Raw genomic sequence first — 18389 nt, 5'->3', positions numbered from 1 at the left:
AAAAAAAAAAAAAAAATGTGTAGGTTTGGAATAATGTGTTGAAAAGATGGATCCAGCTGTGTAGTTACTGGGACTCTTGGAATCCCTCCAAACATCAGTGCCGACACACTGTGACCTTGGTATACTTCCCTGGGGACACTAGGCCAACACCATATGATCTTTGCTCAGAATCACCCAGCCCTGAGGACTCTCAGACCAAGACCAGGCAAACCGCATGGGACCAGACAGTCCTGGCTTAGTAGGGAAAGTAAGAATTTTCCTCTGGGAGTTCAGAGGTCATGTCCCCAGTTGGAGATCTATCTGGGCCCCTCAGCCAGCTTGGGACTAGGTATCCTCATCTGCAAGTCACTCTAGAGTCATCCCCCTCCCCACCAGGCTGCTTCCAATCACAGCTGCCTGCGCCCCACCTCCAGAGACTGATTCAATGGATCTGAGGCGCTCTCTGGGACTGTGTTTGTTTGTTTGTTTATTTATTTATTTATTTTTGAGACAGAGTCTCACTCCGTCATCCAGGCTGGAGTGCAGTGGCGTGATCTCTACTCACTGTAACTTCCGCCTCCTGGGTTCAAGCGATTCTCCTGCCTCAGCCTCACGAGTAGCTGGGATTACAGGCACCCGACACTACGCCCAGCTAATTTTTTGTATTTTTAGTAGAGACAGGGTTTCACCATGTTGGCCAGGCTGGTCTCGAACTCCTGACCTCGTGATTCACCCACCTTGGCCTCCCAAAGTGCTGGGATTACAGGTGTGAGCCACTGCACCCAGCCGGGAATGTGTATTTTTAAAAAGCTCCATGAGGGGTTCCAATGTTCAGCAGGGTGGGAAACCAACACACCAGGATGAATGTCCTTTGTTTCTGGGTAAAGTGTCCCCAGATACAAGATGAATAACTACCTTTTCCAGAGGTCTGGGTAGGAGAATCTAGAGAACAGTATTCTGAAAGTGACTTCTCCTTATATTCCCCAAGCCAAGGGTCACCATTGCTTATCTCTGGACAGATACAATTGTGGCTGTTCTGGTTTTTGGGGTTAGTTTTCATTTTTTTCCCATGAAATGCTCACATACTGCTTTTGAAATAAGGAGGCCGGGCGCGGTGGCTCAAGCCTGTAATCCCAGCACTTTGGGAGGCCGAGACGGGTGGATCACGAGGTCAGGAGATGGAGACCATCCTGACTAACACGGTGAAACCCCGTCTCTACTAAAAAAATACAAAAAACTAGCCGGGCGCGGTGGCAGGCGCCTGTAGTCCCAGCTACCGGGAGGTTGAGGCAGGAGAATGGCGTAAACCCGGGAGGCGGAGCTTGCAGTGAGCTGAGATCTGGCCACTGCACTCCAGCCTGGGCGACAGAGCGAGACTTCGTCTCAAAAAAAAGGAAAGAAAATAACCTAGGAAAAAGGAAAGAAAAGTCACCTGCCCACCACTTGAAGCTTGATTGTTCATGGTAGATCTCATTTAATCTCTAATTTTACAGATGACAAAATCAGACAGAGGAGCAGTCTGAAATCTGAGAATGGGCAAATGCCTCAGGTCCTATGCTTTCCTAAGCCAAGAGGCTACAGGATTACTATACTGCAGTCAATAAATAAGTCACAAAGGCAGTGAGAAGAACCATGCAATGCTAAGATAAAAAACGTTGACCACAAACCAATAAAATTAGTAAACTTTGAACCAAAGTGACTGGGTGTGTTTGTGTCAGGGGGGTGGAATAAAAGAGAATACTCAAATTACCAAAATCAGGAATATAAGAAGGGGCATTACTACTGATCTTACAGGAATAAAAAGGATTACTGTATAAGGGAATACTATGAATAACTGTATACCAATATATTAGATAATCCTGATGAAAATAGACAGATTCCTAGAAACAAACCACTGAAACGAACCCAAGAAGAAATAGAAAATATGAACAGATCTGGAACAAACAAAAAGACTGAATTAGTAATGAAAAAAATTTCTACAAAGAAAAGCCCAAAACCCCATTTTCACTGGTAAATTCTATCAAATGTTCAAAAAAGAATTAACACCAATTCTTCCCAAGCTTTTCCAAAAACACTAAGAAATACTTCCCAACTCATTCTATGAGGCCAGTATTATCCTGATACCAAACCAAAGACATTAAAATAAAACTATAGACCAATATCCCTTATGAACACAAATGTTAAAATCCTCAGCAACTCACAAACCAAATCCAGCAACATATAAAAAGGATTATACACCATGATTGAAAATCAATTGATTTTTTTTTTTTTTTGAGACGGAGTCTCGCTCTGTCGCCTGGGCTGGAGTGCAGTGGCCGGATCTCAGCTCATTGCAAGCTCTGCCTCCCGGGCTTATGCCATTCTCCTGCCTCAGCCTCCCGAGTAGCTGGGACTACAGGCGCCCGCCACGTCGTCCAGCTAGTTTTTTGTGTTTTTTTTTTTAGTAGTGACGGGGTTTCAACGTGTTAGCCAGGATGGTCTCGATCTCCTGACCTCGTGATCCACCCGTCTCGGCCTCCCAAAATGCTGGGATTACAGGCTTGAGCCACCGCACCCGGCCTATCAATTGATTTTTAACACCATGATTAAGTGGAATTTGTTCCAGGAATGCAAGGTTGATTCAACACACAAAAACCTATCAATGTGATACACCATACTAATAGAACAGAGGCCAAAACCCACACGATCATCTCAACAAACACAGAAAATGCAATTGATAAAATCTAACATATTTTCATAATAAAAACACTAACATGTTGAAGGGTATATAGAAAGCCCACAGCTAACATTATACTAAATGGTGTATATTCAGTCTTTACTGAAAGCTTTTCTCCTAAGATCAGGAATAAGACAAGGATGCTCACTTTCTACACTACTATTCAACATCCTATTGAAAGTTCTAAGTTGTTGGCCGGTTAGCTTAGTTGGTTGAAAGTTCTAGTCAGAGAAATTAGGAAAAAAAAAAAAATCCAAATTGGAAAGGAGGAAGTAAAACTGTCTCTAATCATAGGAGATACAATCCTATATGTAGAAAATCCTATAGAATCAGCAAAAAGAGAAAAAGCATTAGAGCTAATAAACTCAGCAAAATTTCAGGATATAAGATTAATACACAAACATCAATTGTATTTCTTTCTTTCTTTCTTTTTTTTTTTTTGAGACAGAGTTTTGCTCTGTTGCCCAGGCTGGAGTGCAATGGCACGATCCCCGGTCACTGCAGCCTCTGCCTGCTGGGTTCAAGCGATTCTCCTGCCTCAGTCTCTTGAGTAGCTGGGATTACAGGTGCTTGCCACCAAGCCTGCCTAATTTTGTATTTTTAGTAGAGACGGGGTTTCACCATGTTGGTCAGGCTGGTCTCGAACTCCTGACCTCAAGTGATCCACCCACCCCGGCCTCCCAAAGTGTTGGGATTATAGGCGTAAGCCACCATTCCCGGCCATCAGTTGTATTTCTATATAGTAGCAACAAACAATCTGAAAATGAGATTAAGAAAATGCCATTTCCAATAGCATTAAAAAGATAAAAATTCTTATGAATAAATCTAACCAAAGAAGTGCAAAACCTATACACTGAAAATTATAAAACATCAATGAAAGAAATGAAAGAAGTGAAAAGACATCCCATGTTCGTGGATTAGATGAATTAATATTTTACAATGGCAATACTCTACAAATGAGTCTACAGATTCAGTGCAATCCCTATCAAAATCCCAGCTGCTGCTTTTGCAGAAATGGAAAAGCTGAAATTCATATGGAAATGCAAGGGGCCTAGAATACCTAAATAATCTTGAAAAAGAACCATGTTTGAGTACTCACATTTTCTAACTCCAAAACTCACTACAGAGCTACAGTAATCAAGATTATGTACTACTAGGATAAGGATAGACATGTAGATCAGTGGAATAGAATTGAGAGTCTAGAATGAAATCCTTAAATATATGGCCAACTGATTTTTGGCAAGAATGCCAAAAGATTCAGTAAGGAAAGAATAGTCTTTTCTTTTCTTTCTTTCTTTTTTTTTTTTTTTGAGACGGAGTCTCGCTCTGTAGCCCAGGCTGGAGTGCAGTGGTGAGGTCTGGGCTCACTGCAAGCTCCACCTCCCGGGTTTACGCCATTCTCTGGCCTCAGCCTCCCGAGTAGCTGGGACTACAGGCGCCCGCCACCACGCCCTGCTAATGTTTTGTATTTTCAGTAGAGATGGGGTTTCACCGTGTTAGCCAGGATGGTCTTGATCTCCTGACCTCGTGATCCGCCCATCTTGGCCTCCCAAAGTGCTAGGATCAGAGGTGTGAGCCACTGCGCCTGGCCAAGAATAGTCTTTTCAAAAAAGAGTGCTGGGACAATTGGATACCCACAAGCAAAAGAATGAAGTTGGAGCTGTACCTCACAAATAACAAAAATTAACTCAAAAAGGATCAGATCAGAAACTGAAACGGAAGAGCTAAAACCACAAAATTCTGAGGAGAAACTATAGCTATAAATCTTCACAACCTTCGAATGGTCAGTGGTTTCTCAGATATGACACCAAAAACACAATCAATCAAAGATAAAATAAATTGGACTTCATCAAAATGAAAAACTTTTATACTTCAAAGGACTTATCAGTAGAGTGAAGAGACAACCTATATAATGAGAGCAAGTAATATATGAATAAGAAACTAGTATCCAGAATATAGAAGGAACTATTATAGCTAACAATAAAAAAAAAAACACAATTAAAAAGTAGGCAAAGGATCTGAATAGACACTTCTCTAAAGATATAAAAATTGTTAATAAGCACATGAAAAGATTCTCAACATCCTTGTCATTAGGGAAATACAAACCAAAACCACAATGAGATATTATTTCACACCCATTAGGATGGCTATAAAACACAACGACATGGAAAATAACAAGAGTGGATGAGGATGTGGAAAAATGGGAAGCTTCCTATGTTGCTGGTGGGAAAGTAAAATGATACAGTTGCTGTAGAAAAGTCTGTCAGTTCCTCAAAGAGTTAAACATGGAATCACTATATAAGTCATTAATTCTATTTTGAGGTATATGCCCAAGAGAATTGAAAACATATATCCACCCAAAAACTTGTATTCAAATGGTCAGAGCAGCATTGCTTATAACCGAAAAGTGAAAATAACTCAAATGTCCATCAACTAATGAATGAATAAACAAAATATGAGGTATATCCATTCAATGGGATATTATCTGGCAATAAAAAGGAATCCAGTATGGATACATGCTACAACATGGAGGAACCTTGAAAATGTTATGCCAAGTAAAAGAAGCCAGACACAAAAGGCCACATGTTATATGACCCCATTTATATGAAATGCCTAAATCTAGATATAGAGAAAGCAGACAATGGTTGCCAGTGGGGAGGGAGAAGTGGGGAATGACTGTTAACCCATTTACACCTAGTGTTCCATAATTGGAATGCTAAACTTGTGGGAGTTATTTATATCTTATTGCTCAAGGTGATTGCCAAGGTCTGATTTTTCACAAAAAATTTTTGCAACTTCTGGCATAAAGGGGTTAATGGGTAGAAGTTTCCTTTTGGTGTGATGAAATGTTTTGGAATTAGATGCCCATGATGGTCTCACAACCTTGTGAATATACTAAAACCCACTTAGTTGTATACTTTAAAAAAGTGAGTTTTATAGTATGTGAATTAAGGAAAACTTTTTGATTATAATCTGCCCAGAAAGTGGGTTAAGCAAGGCCTGGAGCTCTTTGCAGGTAGAATTTGAAGTGTTTGGGCAGACTGCTGGGCTCTGTCCTGGGGGTGTTCTCCTGTAACCGTGACGTGCCAGTAGAACAGAACAATCCAACCTTAGATCATAAATTCCATGGACATAGCTTCAAAAATGGGGCTGCCTCAACCCAGATTAACTGTAGGTTGGGAGAGGCACAAACTCTTTTGGAACCTGCCCATATCTTGATGTTATCTGCATGGAATTTACGGCCTAAGGTACAGATAATCTGTTCCATGCATTCTCTGTTGGTTTGTCTTTTGGTATTATTTATGAGCAAGTTGATACAATAGGAGGAAGTGGGTTTGGAATTTTAGGAAGCCTACTGTTTGTCGTGTGGGAAATGCTGAACTTGGATATATTATTCTCTTTTGTTTTCATGACATTTTATAATTTATTCACAGCAAGTAATCTGGGAAGAATTTCATCTGCTATTAATATGAATCCCACCTTGTGAGGTAGGCAGTCTACAAATGAAAAAACTAAGAGCCTGAGGGTGAATGGACAAGCATGATCCCACAGTGGGTTACTGACAGGACAGAAGATGGGCGTCAGTCTTCCGACAGCTGGCCATCACTTTCCCACAGTACCAGGTGGCTTATGAAGGGAGTGTCTTGTGACTTTTTGAACTAAAAGAAGAGGACAGGTGAGAAGGCCAGTGGTGAAGAGCCCCTGACCTGTGTGAGAAGAAGATGCCTCTGCGCAGGAAGCGGTGTGGTCTTTGGCCGGTGGCTCTCTCTATTCGGTTTATTAGCTCTTTGTCAATTTTACTGCTTCCAAACCGAACTGGAAAAAAGGAAGAGATGACTTTCTTAGGTGGCAGGAGGTTTAGTGATTAGATACTACCGAAATGAAGGTGAAAAGTGAGTGATCCATGCACAATCTTAATGAACACAAACCTGTTTAGGCCTTCTGCTAAAGGTCCTTACCCCCAACATGAAGTAAAAGGTCTTTGTATTAAAACAACAGCTGAGATCAACACAACCAACAAAACAGGAAATAAATTACAATACAAAATGCTGTTTTGCCTGAGACTGGATTCTGATGGGAAACATACCCACAATGCAGTCCAGCTAGCAACTTTTGAATATAAACATACACATATATAAATATGTGTGTGTGTGTGTATATATGTATATATTTGTTTATTAAGGTAAAATTTATATTCATTGGCAACCATGATTGCTCACACTCTTTATTTGTTGAACTGAATTAATGTCTGTCTTTAAGTGAATTTTCCCTCATTGATAGATTGATAATCTATACTCAAATCATGGAAAATGGCTTTGACTTAGATGAAAACATTTTAGTTCTGTTTCTTCTCTGACAATTAGTAATGATCTCAGAGGAAAGACTTCAATGGAATGGCAACAGTCTTTCCTGAGCAGGAAGGCCCTCAAGGAAGGGCCTGATGGTGAGAACCAGTCCGCTGTGAGAAGTCACCGCTCTTAAGCTGACTTCCAGCCTTCTAGGTCCATAGTCAGTATCACTGGCGGTAAAACCTAAGTAATCTATAATTGACTTGTAGCTACTAAATGTTATAAACGGCCACTTCAACAGACCTTTCCCAAGTTCTGAAGTGCTCAAAAAAGGGGAAAAGCTTCTACTAAGCTGTCTACTATAGATCATTGATTTGAAATATATTTTGTTATTTTATTTTAAAATAATCCTTTGGGAATATAATGCACAATCAAAAAGTTTTAGGATCTATTTTTACTTGGCATTGAAGCTTCACTGAATTTATGATTACTTCAAAATTTAAAAACATCAACGGAATCAACTCAATGGGACCACTTCTAAAAGTTGAAGCTTTTTCTGGGAAGAAAGCAGAGGACGTACCAATGAGCTTATCATAGTCTATGCCTTTTGCACTGCTCGTCTGTACTGTCCATGGGTCCACAAAATCCTCTTCAGCTTCTGTGGCATCTGGGCCATGATTACTGGTAGGTGCTGGGTTCCCTGGAGGACAGTCAGCCTTGTACTCCTCCCCCATGGCAGCTTTGTAGCTCATTTTTAATGACAGCAACATCTTTACTGCAGAATCAATTTCATCCTGAGAAAGGAAACAAAAGTGATGGCTAAAAACATTACTAATCGCTGATATTTGCTGAATGCCTATTCTATGGCAGGCACTATGTTAAATGCTTTCACACACGTTACATTAGTTAGCGTCACAACCCTACAAGGCAGGCACCATTGTCACCGTCCTTTTCCAACTCAAGAATCTGAGACTCAGAGAGGTAAAGGAGCTTACCCATAGAATCACAGCAAGTCATCGGCTCAAAAACACGTCATTTTCACCTGTTATTCTAGTGCTACCACGAACACTTTGGGACAGTAGCAGTGACACAACATACACTGTCATTTATGACAAAGTTCATATACTAGAGATTTCTCAACCACTGATGCCAGAGAATGTGTGTGACAAGCTCCTTTAACTGAGTATCCTGGAGTTCTGCATTGGAACTAGTTTTTACATTCCACACAGGTTGAGATGAATATTTATGGAAACTTAGCCAATGATGCCACTAAGGACAGTAAGAGCAACTAAAACAGATAGAAGCAAGGACAAAAAATGTAGGCTCTCAGGTTATAAATTAAGGAGGGATTCATTGGGAAATAGTTATATCACCACATTTTAGAGTCTTACCAAACTATCTTGAAAAAAACAAAAAACCAAAGGTAAAATGTACCCTTGGGTAGTCTGGAAGTCTATTAAAGACTCTTTTGCAGGAGTCCATAGTGGCTACCCCTGGAAGCCTGGAGTTTAGAAAAGCAGGCCTAATTAAGCCCATTAGTCATGCTATGCCCTAAAGCTCTATTCTGGTAATTGGCCTTGCTAGATTAGATCACAAACAAAGAATATACACAGTCCAATTTGCTTACCAAGGGAAATACAAACATTTCCACTTATAGTTTATACAGAACATTCTTTCTTTTAAATCTCCTTAAATTCCTTTTACCATATACAGAATGTTCTATAAACATCAACCTCCATTCAGAGATAACAGTTCCATCAGATATAGCACCTGGGCCATACAGGATTGCGATTCTGGAGTGATCTGTGTTTCAAACTACAAAATTATCTGAGACTCATCATTAAAATGAGCCAGATTTGTGGAATCAGTAACCCAATAGATACAATTCATAGATGAGATGTTTGCCCAGGTTAGACAGGTAAGTATGTTCCACCCATCTCATTTCTGTAGCACCTAGGCTCAGTACTTGCAAAAAGTAAGTTTAGTACCTATAATCTATCCAATTATCTATGGGAAGGCTTACCTTGGTTTGAAGTACACTGCGGTCAGTATCCCTTAATAACTAGCTTTGTTGACATTTCATAGTCTATCTGGTCTAATTCTGCTTGTAACTAGGAGGCTGTGCCAAAGTCAAACATTTAACCAATGTCCCTGCTCAAGGACCATCTGCATTTTGGAATAGCACTGAAATCAGACAAGCAGGCTCACCTTGTCTATTTTCTTATAATCAGTCTTAATCAGTGTCTGAACCAGGACACTGAAACAGGATTCAAAAGCTGATGTTAGCTGAGTGCAGTGGCTCATGCCTGTAATCCCAGCACTTTGGGAGGCCAAGGCGGGTGGATCGTCTGAGCTCGTAAGTTTGAGACCAGCCTGGGCAACATAGCAAAACCCTGTCTCTACCAAAAATGGAAAAAATTAGCCAGGTATGGTAGCACACACCTGTGTTCCTAGCTAATCGGGAGGCTGAAGTGAGAGGATTGCTTGAGCCTGGGAGGCAGAGGTTGCAGTGAGCAGAGACTGTGCCAGTACACTCCAACCTGGGTGATGAAGTGAGACTCCTACCCCCAAAAACCCCAGAACATCAGTTTTTTTTTTTTTTTAAAGACAGGGTCTCACTTCAGTTTCCTGAGTAGCTGGAACTACAGGCGTGGTAGCTCACACCTGTCATCCCAGTACTTTGGGAGGCTGAGGCGGGCGGATCACCTGAGGTCAGGAGTTCAAGATTAGCCTGGCCAACATGGCAAGACCCTGTCTCTACTAAAAATACAAAATTTAGCCAGGTGTGGTGGCGGGCGCCTGTAGTCCCAGCTATTTAGAAGGCTGGGGCAGGAGAATCGCTTGAACTCAAGAGGCGGAGGTTGCAGTGAGCTGAGACTGTGCCAGTGCACAGCCTGGGCGACAGAGTGAGACTCTGCTTCAAAAAAAAAAAAAAAAAAAAGGGAAGTGATGGAAGTCATGGAGAAGCTGGGGGACCTAGGAGTGGAGTCACCTCGGAAGGAAATGAAATGCTTATGTTCTAGTTAAAGATGCATATTGATGATGATACTTCTGAAATCTACTACAACAAAAGCAGAGACTTTTTTTTTTTTTAAAGCATAATCCCACAAGGACAAAGGAAACAAGAAGAGGATGACAGCAACAAGGTTTCAGAAGCTGAAGAGCTGATGAATGACCAGTGCCTAACAGCATGAGAGAAAAACAAATGCTAAGACACCGTGGAAATACCGGAACGAGATCGAGTGTACACTGCTATGGAATCGCCCAAAGGTTCAGACCTTAGTGACCTCGGGCGCTTACAGGAGTTGGGGGAAAGCGGGTTATGAAAACAGGAGTGCTGGTTGAAGTCTCTTCAAGAAGCAGTTATTGAGACCCCCTTGGGAGTGTCATAGTTCCTCCTCCATTCCAAGGTTTCATGTCGAGAGAGGACAGAATTACAGGTCCCTAGACTGGGGACAATTTGCATAGGTGGGGCACCGGCAGCACACAGAGAATAGGGAGCTTCAGGGAAGGATCCCACAGCCCAGCCCTTCTCTCCCACTCAGCTGTAGAATGCTGACTCACCCCCTCTGAACAGTGGACTGGGGGAGCTTTTTCTAGGGAATCTCACTTAACTAAAGAAAAGATCTAGGCCGGGCGTGGTGGCTCACGCCTGTAATCCCAGCACTTTGGGAGGCCGAGATGGGCGGATCACGAGGTCAGGAGATCGAGACCATCCTGGCTAACATGGTGAAACCCCGTCTCTACTAAAAATACAAAAAAATTAGCTGGGCGTGGTGGCAGGCACCTGTCGTCCCAGCTACTCGGGAGGCTGAGGCGGGAGAATGGCGTGAACCTGGGAGGCGGAGCTTGCAGGGAGCCGAGATGGCACCACTGCACTCCAGCCTGTGGGCGACAGAGCAACACTCCGTCTCCAAAAAAAAAAAAAAAAAAAAGAAAAGATCATCTAAAGACCTTGACATGCATGAAAGATTCCCCAACAAAAGGGGAGCAGCCTGATCACTCTCCAGGAAGTGGAACCCATGTTGATAAGCTCCTCCCCAATGAAAAGTACATCCAGCAGTTTTTAGTGCACCCCCCAAAACACAAGCAAACAGCCAAGAAACACCAAACATTTGAGAATTACCTCTAATATGAAAAGCAGGTAGGAAACAAATTAAGATGGAAGAAACTGAGATTATAAAGGATGTAGAGGACTTATGGAAAACTACCATTAAGATCTCAGAGAGAAAAGGGTGGCACTGTACTGTAAGTCAGGGCAGAGTGCTGTGAGGAAACTTCAGGGAGCACACATGCTCCTGGAGGTTAAAAATGACAGCAGAAATGGAAAATAGGAGGGTTAGAAAATCAGAGAAACAGTCTCTGAATTAAAAAAAAAAAAGTCTGTGAAGAGAAAAAACGGAAGAGATCAAAGAAATCATGATTTCTGAGAATTAACGGTCATGAGTTTCTAGTCTAAAAGGCAGGCTGAGTGTGGTGGTTCACGCCTGTAATCCTAGCACTTTGGGAGACTGAGGCAGGCAGATCACGAGGTCAGGAGTTTGAGACCAGCCTGGCCAACATAGCGAAACCCCATCTTTAGTAAAACACAAAAATTAGCCGGGCCTGGTGGCACACAACTGTAATCCAAGCTACTTGGGAGGCTGAGGCAGGAGAACTGCTTGAACCCAGGAGGCAGAGGTCACAGTGAGCCGAGATTATGCCACCACACTCCAGCCTGGGTGACAGAGCGAGACTCCATCTCACGGGGCGGGGCGGGGGGGGGGGGCGGGGAAGAAAGGCATACTGAGCCCACATGCCATGAAATTCCAGAACACTGGAACAAAGAAGATCCTGCCGACTTCCAAAAAGAAAAAACAAAGGAATGGCAGCTGACTTCTCTGCAGCAAGCCCAGAAGCAGGTGCCAGTAGAGTAGTGGCTTCAGCGTTTCCAGGGGAAATCACTTCCATGCTAGAACCCTACACCCAGCCTGGCTATCAATCACATTTTAGGTAAAATACATACACTTTCAGATGGGCAAGATCCCCCTAGAAATATTTCCTTTGCAGTATTTTTTCAGAAACAATTGGAAGATTTGCTCTGCCCAAAGAGTAAAGCAAAGAGAATAAGACGCAGGAGCAGGAAACGGGGCACCCAATCGACAGGGGTGAAAGAAACCCCTGGGTCGACAGTGAAGAAAGACGCCAAGATGGGCAGTGTAGGACGCAAGAGTCACCAGTCCAGACGGAAGCAGGCAGAAGGTTTTGGGAGAGATCTCAAAAAGATGAACCTGATAGACTAGTTGATGTGTGTTGAAAGGTGATTCACTGGACAGGGAAAGGGCTTGGAGATACATTATCATTAGTATCACTGACATAAAAGTTAAGCAAACAGATATTAAGACAAATATTAACTCCAGAGAAAACAAAAGCTGGGCGAGAAAGAGTACTCATTCTGTCCTTGATGGTTCAGCTGTCCACGTCTATTTCCATGGTCATAATGTCAGTGTACAGATACTGACCTAACTACAACTGCAATACAGACGGGGAGACTGCCTGGATGGCAAGTGGTTGTGGAAGTACGAATTCTTCATTTCCACCTGAAAGTTCCCAACTTGAAAATCAACAAGGAACAAAACAATAAGCAGAATATTTACAGATATGGGGCGTACATAACCAAAAGATCAGCTAAAAGATTTGAGCAGGAAATAGGGAGAGGTGGGTTGGAGGGCCACTGTACTTCACAAAGGCTTTGAGAACCCCTGACTCTTTAGACCACAGGCATCCCAATGTTGATAAAGGGAAAAATACATTTAAAACGATAACCAAGGCTGGCGTGGTGGCTCATGCTCATAATCCCAGCACTTTGGGAGGCCAAGGTGGACAGATCACCTGAGGTCAGGGGTTTGAGACCAGCCTGACCAACATGATGAAACCCCATCTCTACTAAAAATACAAAATTAGCTGGTTGTGGTGGCACATGCCTGTAATTCCAGCTACTTGGGAGGCTGAGGCAGAAGAATCGCTTTAACCCGGGAGACAGAGGTTGCAGTAAGCTTAGATTGCGCCATTGCACTCCAGCCTGGGAAACAAGAGTGAAACTCCTTCTCAAAAAAAAAAAAAAAATTATAACCAAAACACCTCAGTCATTGAGGAAACCACCTATTCCTATTCTAGAGTAACACAACCCTACAGACTTGGGAAGCTCAGCTGCCTTCGTGGAGAATCCAGCAAAATCATGTACCTTTGACGCATTTCCCGCTTTGAGGGACCTCACGAGCTCCCCTTGTGTGGCGATGCTGTTGAACAGCTCCAGTGGAGAGGCACAGGGCTCGCTGTTGGGCATGTTTGCCATCTCTCAGGAATTACGTTCACGGCCGGCCTGAGGTCAGATGCTTCGCTCAGCAGACAGTCAAGACTGGTAGCGGGGCGGGGTGGGAGGCACGGGGAAGGAGAGAGAAGAAAAATGAGAGAATAACAAAACATCGCAGTTGTTTTTCCTTTCCCGTATTGAGTCCTTTTTTCCAAAAAGGTTGTGAGGTGAGTTACAATAAAGGACATGGATAATATAATAAAAAGAGAAGCAGAAATTTGGGGCCATGAAGAAGAGGAAAACCATCAAATGCCAATGCTGAAGACTAAAGGAGTGGCTAGGATTTACTGACTTAAGGTCTGCAAAAGAGGGGCCTCCTAGTCAAGATCAAGTTTGCACCTGGTGATGCCCCCTGTGCCCCACCCAGTGCCCAGAGCACTGGAGGACTCTTGTTTGCTCAGGGTCTAAATACCAATATGTGTGGTTTTTTTTTGAGATGGAGTCTTGCTCTGTTGCCCAGGCTGGAGTGGGCAACTCGGCTCACTGCAAGCTCTGCCTCCTGGGTTCATGCCATTCTCCCACCTCAGCCTCCCAAGTAGCTGGGACTACAGGCGCCCACCACCACGCCTGGCAAATTTTTTGTATTTTTAGTAGAAACGAGGTTTCACCGTGTTAGCCAGGATGGTCTCGATCTCCTGACCTCGTGATCCGCCTGTCTCGGCCTCCCAAAGCGCTGGGATTACAGGCGTGAGCCACCACGCCCGGCCAATACCAATGTGTTTTAATAAACTTCTGGCAAATTACTATTTGATGTTTTTTTTTTTTTTTTTTTGAGATGGAGTCTCGCTCTGCCACCTAGGCTAGAGTGCAGTGGCGCAATTTCGGCTCACGGCAACCTCTACCTCTGGGGTTCAAGCGATTCTTCTGCCTCAGCCTCCCAAGGCTGCCTGTCACCATGCCCAGCGAATTTTTGTATTTTTAGTAGAGGGAGGGTTTCACCATGTTGGCCAGGCTGGTCTTGAACTCCTGACCTCAGGTGATCCTCCCGCTTCAGCCTCCGGAAATGTTGGGATTACAGGTGTGAGCCAAGGCACCTATCCTCTATTTGCTGTTTATCTTAATTACCTTGGGAATGAATTCTCGGGCTTTTGGACCCATAACTAATATATCGCTGAGCAAATGTCTTCCACTGCTGGCCAGCTGCTCTCAAAGTGAGCTCTGGGGTGGAGGACAGGGCCTTACCTGTCCTAGGTTCCACATGGGGTAAGGACTGTCTCCAGTCTCCACATGCTGCTTTATTTAACTATAAACCTTTGGAGAAGGTGTGTCTGTACCTCCTATTAGTTATGATTCACTATTACCCTTGCAGAAGGTGAGGACAGGGCAGACAGAGACTGTGCTGCCATCAAACCCTTCTTGGCTCAATCATTTCCTCTAAGTGTCAAGTTTTCTCACCTATAAAATGGCACCGCCAGGAACTTCTTCCTCTACCCCAGGCTCTTATGAGAACAAAATGAGGAAAAAAGGCATAGTAGCACTTTGTAAACTGTAAAGCAAGGATGTAACTACATTACGAGTACTGTTATTAAATTTCTTGTGTTTCTTGGGGTTTCAAAGACTGGCTGAACTCCAGCTTCATTTTAGCTCCCAGCTTCATTTTAGCTCGCTGTAAAACCTTGGAGGAGAAGGAAAATGACAAGGCTAGTGCCTGAGCTGCTAACTTTGAACACCTCTGTACCTGTTATTGTTCTAAGCACCTTATATGTATCAATTCACTTAAGCCTTGCGGCAGTCCTGTGAAATAGATTTCTTATCTCCATTTTAAAGATGAGGCACAGAGGGGTTAAAAAAAAACTTGCCCACGGCTGGGCATGGTGGCTCATACCTGCAATCCTGGCACTTTGGGCAATATAGTGAGACTCTACAAAAAAATGAGAAAAAAAAAATATTAGCTGGGCATGGTGGTGGGCCTGTAATCCCAGCTACTTGGGAGGCTGTAGTGGGAGGATCATTTGAGCCCGGGAGTTTGAGCCTTCAGTGAGCTATGTTTGTGCCACTTTACTCCAGCCTGGGTGACAGAGTAAGACCCTGTCTCTAAAAAATAGAAATAAAATAAAATAAAAGCTTGCCCACGTTAACATCACAAGGAAATGGCAGAGGTGTGCTATAAACTCTAGTAGTTTGACTCTAGAGCCTACACTTTCAACCATTATCCTACAAATGACTTATCTCTATGAATCAAACATATACATTTGTGGTGTCATTTATTTTACTCTATTCTATCCATTTGTTAAATATTTGCTGTAAAAGTATGTAAATTGGCCAGGCGTGGTGGCTCACGCCTATAATCCCAGCACTTTGGGAGGTCGAGGGTGGATCATCTGAGGTCAGGAGTTTGAGACCAGCCTGGCCAACATGGTGAAACCCCATCTCCAATAAAAATACAAAAAAATTAGCTGGGCATGGTGGCGCACATCTGTAGTTCCAGATATTTGGGAGGCTGAGGTGGGAGAATTGCTTGAAACTGGGAGGTGGAGGTTTCAGTGAGCTGAGATCATGCCACTGCACTCCAGCCTGGGTGACAGAGAGGTTCTGTCTCAATAAAAAAAAAAAAAAAGTATGTAAATTGGCCAGGTGTGGTGGCTCATGCCTGTAATCTCAGCACTTTGGGAGGCCAAGGAGGGTGGATCACTTGAGGTCAGGAGTTCGAGACCAGCCTGGCCAACATGGTAAAACCCTGTCTTTACTAAAAATACAAAAATTAGCTGGTCATGGTGGCATGTACCAGCTACTTGGGGGGCTGAGGTATGAGAATCACTTGAACCTGGGAGGCAGAGGTTGCAGTGAGCCAAGACCATGCCACTGCACTCCAACCTGGGCAACAGAGAGAGAGAGACTCTGTCTCAAAACCAAAAAAAATCCCAAAAAGTATGTAAATCATGGGTGCCCTGGGAGGTGGCTCACACCTGCGATCCAAGTGCTTTGGGAGGACGAGGCGATTGCTTGAGCTCAGGAGTTCAACAGTAGCTTGGGTAATATTAGGCCTCTGAGTCCAAACTAAGCCATTATATCCCCTATGACCTGCACGTACACATCCAGATGGCTAGTTCCTGCCTTAACCGATGACACTGCACCACAAAAGAAGTGAAAATGGCCTGTTCCTGCCTTAACTGATGACATTACCTAGTGAAATTCCTTCTCCTTGCTCATCTTGGCTCAAAAGCTCCCTGGCTGAGCATGTTGTGACCCCCGCCCCTTCCTGCCAGAGAATTACCCCCTTCGATTGTAATTTTCCTTTACCCACCCAAATCCTATAAAACGGTGCCACCCCACCCTCCCTTCGCTAACTCTTTTTTCGGACTCAGCCCGCCTGCATCCAGGTGAAATAAACAGCCTTGTTGCTACACAGCCTGTTTGGTGGTCTCTTCACACGGACACGAGTGACATGAGTGAAAGGTAACATGGATAGTGAGATCTTGTCTCTCCAAATATTTTTTATAAAAAAGCAAAAATTGAAAAAAAAGTATGTAAATCAAAATTTATTTAAGTCAATGAAAGTATAACACTGAACACCAGGATAGGACAGCAGCCAGTTTCTTTCTCTTCCTTGATGAGAACCACCTCAATTCCCAGAAGGGGAGGTTTGGTGAGATAACTGGCTCAGACAAGAAAGCATCCAGTTTAGGGAGGAATGCAGAAGTACCCTCTGCCTAGGGCTAGACAGGAGAACTCCCAGACTCTCCCGTTCCCTCCCCAGCAATAAGCTGAGCAAATCAGTCGTCATCCATTTCTCTCTAAGGTCTTTGCCCATATGAGATAACAATCAAACTCATGAAAATTACTTCTAGCCACAAATCATCAAACATCATGTCCAGATACTTATCCTGAATTCTCCCAATTCTCAAAGCTGGGTGTTACTCTATACACCCTGCAATAGCAGACAAGAGGCTGACGGCTCCATTGCTAGGGAGTAGCTAAGCAGAATTTGATTGCCAAGCCCCCTCGCTCATGTGCTTTCTCAGAATCCCTGCGGCTCCCTGCTGCCTGCCTGCCTTGCCTGCCTGAAATGTCTCACACCCTCCTCTGCCTGAACTCTGCTGATTCTTTCCAATTGGAACTCAGCTCTTCACAGCCTCTCCTGACACCTGTGCTTCTGGGACCAAGTTGGTTGCTCCATCCTCTGTGATCCCCAAACACTCCTTTAGTAACTTTATGAAAGCACTTACACTGCAGTTTAGTTATTCATGTCTTCCCCAGCAGACAGAAAAGGACTGGGTTTATTCTTCCGTGTAATTCTAGTACCTGGCACACAGCTTATCAAAAAATATTTACCTAGTGAATGAATCTCCTTAGTCATCTAGTTCAACTTTTTCCTCTAAGGTTTATCTGTAGAATGTCTTTACTTGTTCCAGGTGAAGTCTGATTCCCCCAGCTGGACTTTAGATGGCCTCTTGTTTAATGTACTGGTACTGAGTTGAGCCTTCCCAGATCTGTGGAGAGCCAGGCTGGTCTCCTGGGGTCTTCTCCAGGTCTCCCATCCCTAGTCTGGTTTCTTCACCCCCTGCTAACATCTGCCCACCACCCTGGTCACTATTTTTGGAATTCCTTTTGGTTTACCCTGTCCTTCCAAAAAAAGCAATGCCCTGCATGGAAGGCAACAAAGCAGCAGCAGTAAGGTTTTGAAGTTAATTAAGTATAAAAATTATTCTTAAAAATTCCTGGAGAAAGTGCCAGGTAGAATGCCTGGGTGATCCCAGGAGAGCCAATCTCCCATTGCAATAGAATAGATAACTGTTTCTTTGCTAGAGGATGAGCTAGATAAACTGGATTTGCATTTAGGGTCCCTGTTGCAGGGAAAAACATGTGTCTATAAATATCAGAACTCCATTTAAGAAGCACATGGGACCGAGGCGGGCGGATCACGAGGTCAGGAGATCGAGACCATCCTGGCTAACACAGTGAAACCTCGTCTCTACTAAAAATACAAAAAATTAGCCGGGCCTGACGGCGGGCGCCTGTAGTCCCAGCTACTTGGGAGGCTGAGGCAGGAGAATGGCGTGAACCCGGTAGGCGGAGCTTGCAGTGAGCCAAGATCGCGCCACTGCACTCCAGC

The 18389-nt window shown here is 43.6% G+C and overlaps 1 protein-coding gene across 1 annotated transcript in view; it reads right to left on the bottom strand.

Annotated features, from left to right (window-relative positions):
* WARS1 (tryptophanyl-tRNA synthetase 1) overlaps window positions 1-18389 on the bottom strand; it is a 42933-nt gene that overhangs the window by 21845 nt on the left and 2699 nt on the right. The window contains exons 3-5 of the mRNA XM_026455088.1: window positions 13208-13381; window positions 7565-7778; window positions 6403-6511 (exon numbers count right to left, since the gene is read on the bottom strand). Of these exons, the coding sequence (XP_026310873.1) occupies window positions 6403-6511; window positions 7565-7778; window positions 13208-13318 (434 nt within the window). The 5' untranslated portion in view covers window positions 13319-13381. The remainder of the gene's footprint in view (window positions 1-6402; window positions 6512-7564; window positions 7779-13207; window positions 13382-18389) is intronic.

This window comes from Piliocolobus tephrosceles, chromosome 6, assembly GCF_002776525.5.
Source record: "Piliocolobus tephrosceles isolate RC106 chromosome 6, ASM277652v3, whole genome shotgun sequence".
Lineage (NCBI taxonomy): Eukaryota > Metazoa > Chordata > Mammalia > Primates > Cercopithecidae > Piliocolobus > Piliocolobus tephrosceles.
Note: the sequence above shows the minus strand (reverse complement) of the source record. Positions and strands in the feature narration are given on the sequence as shown.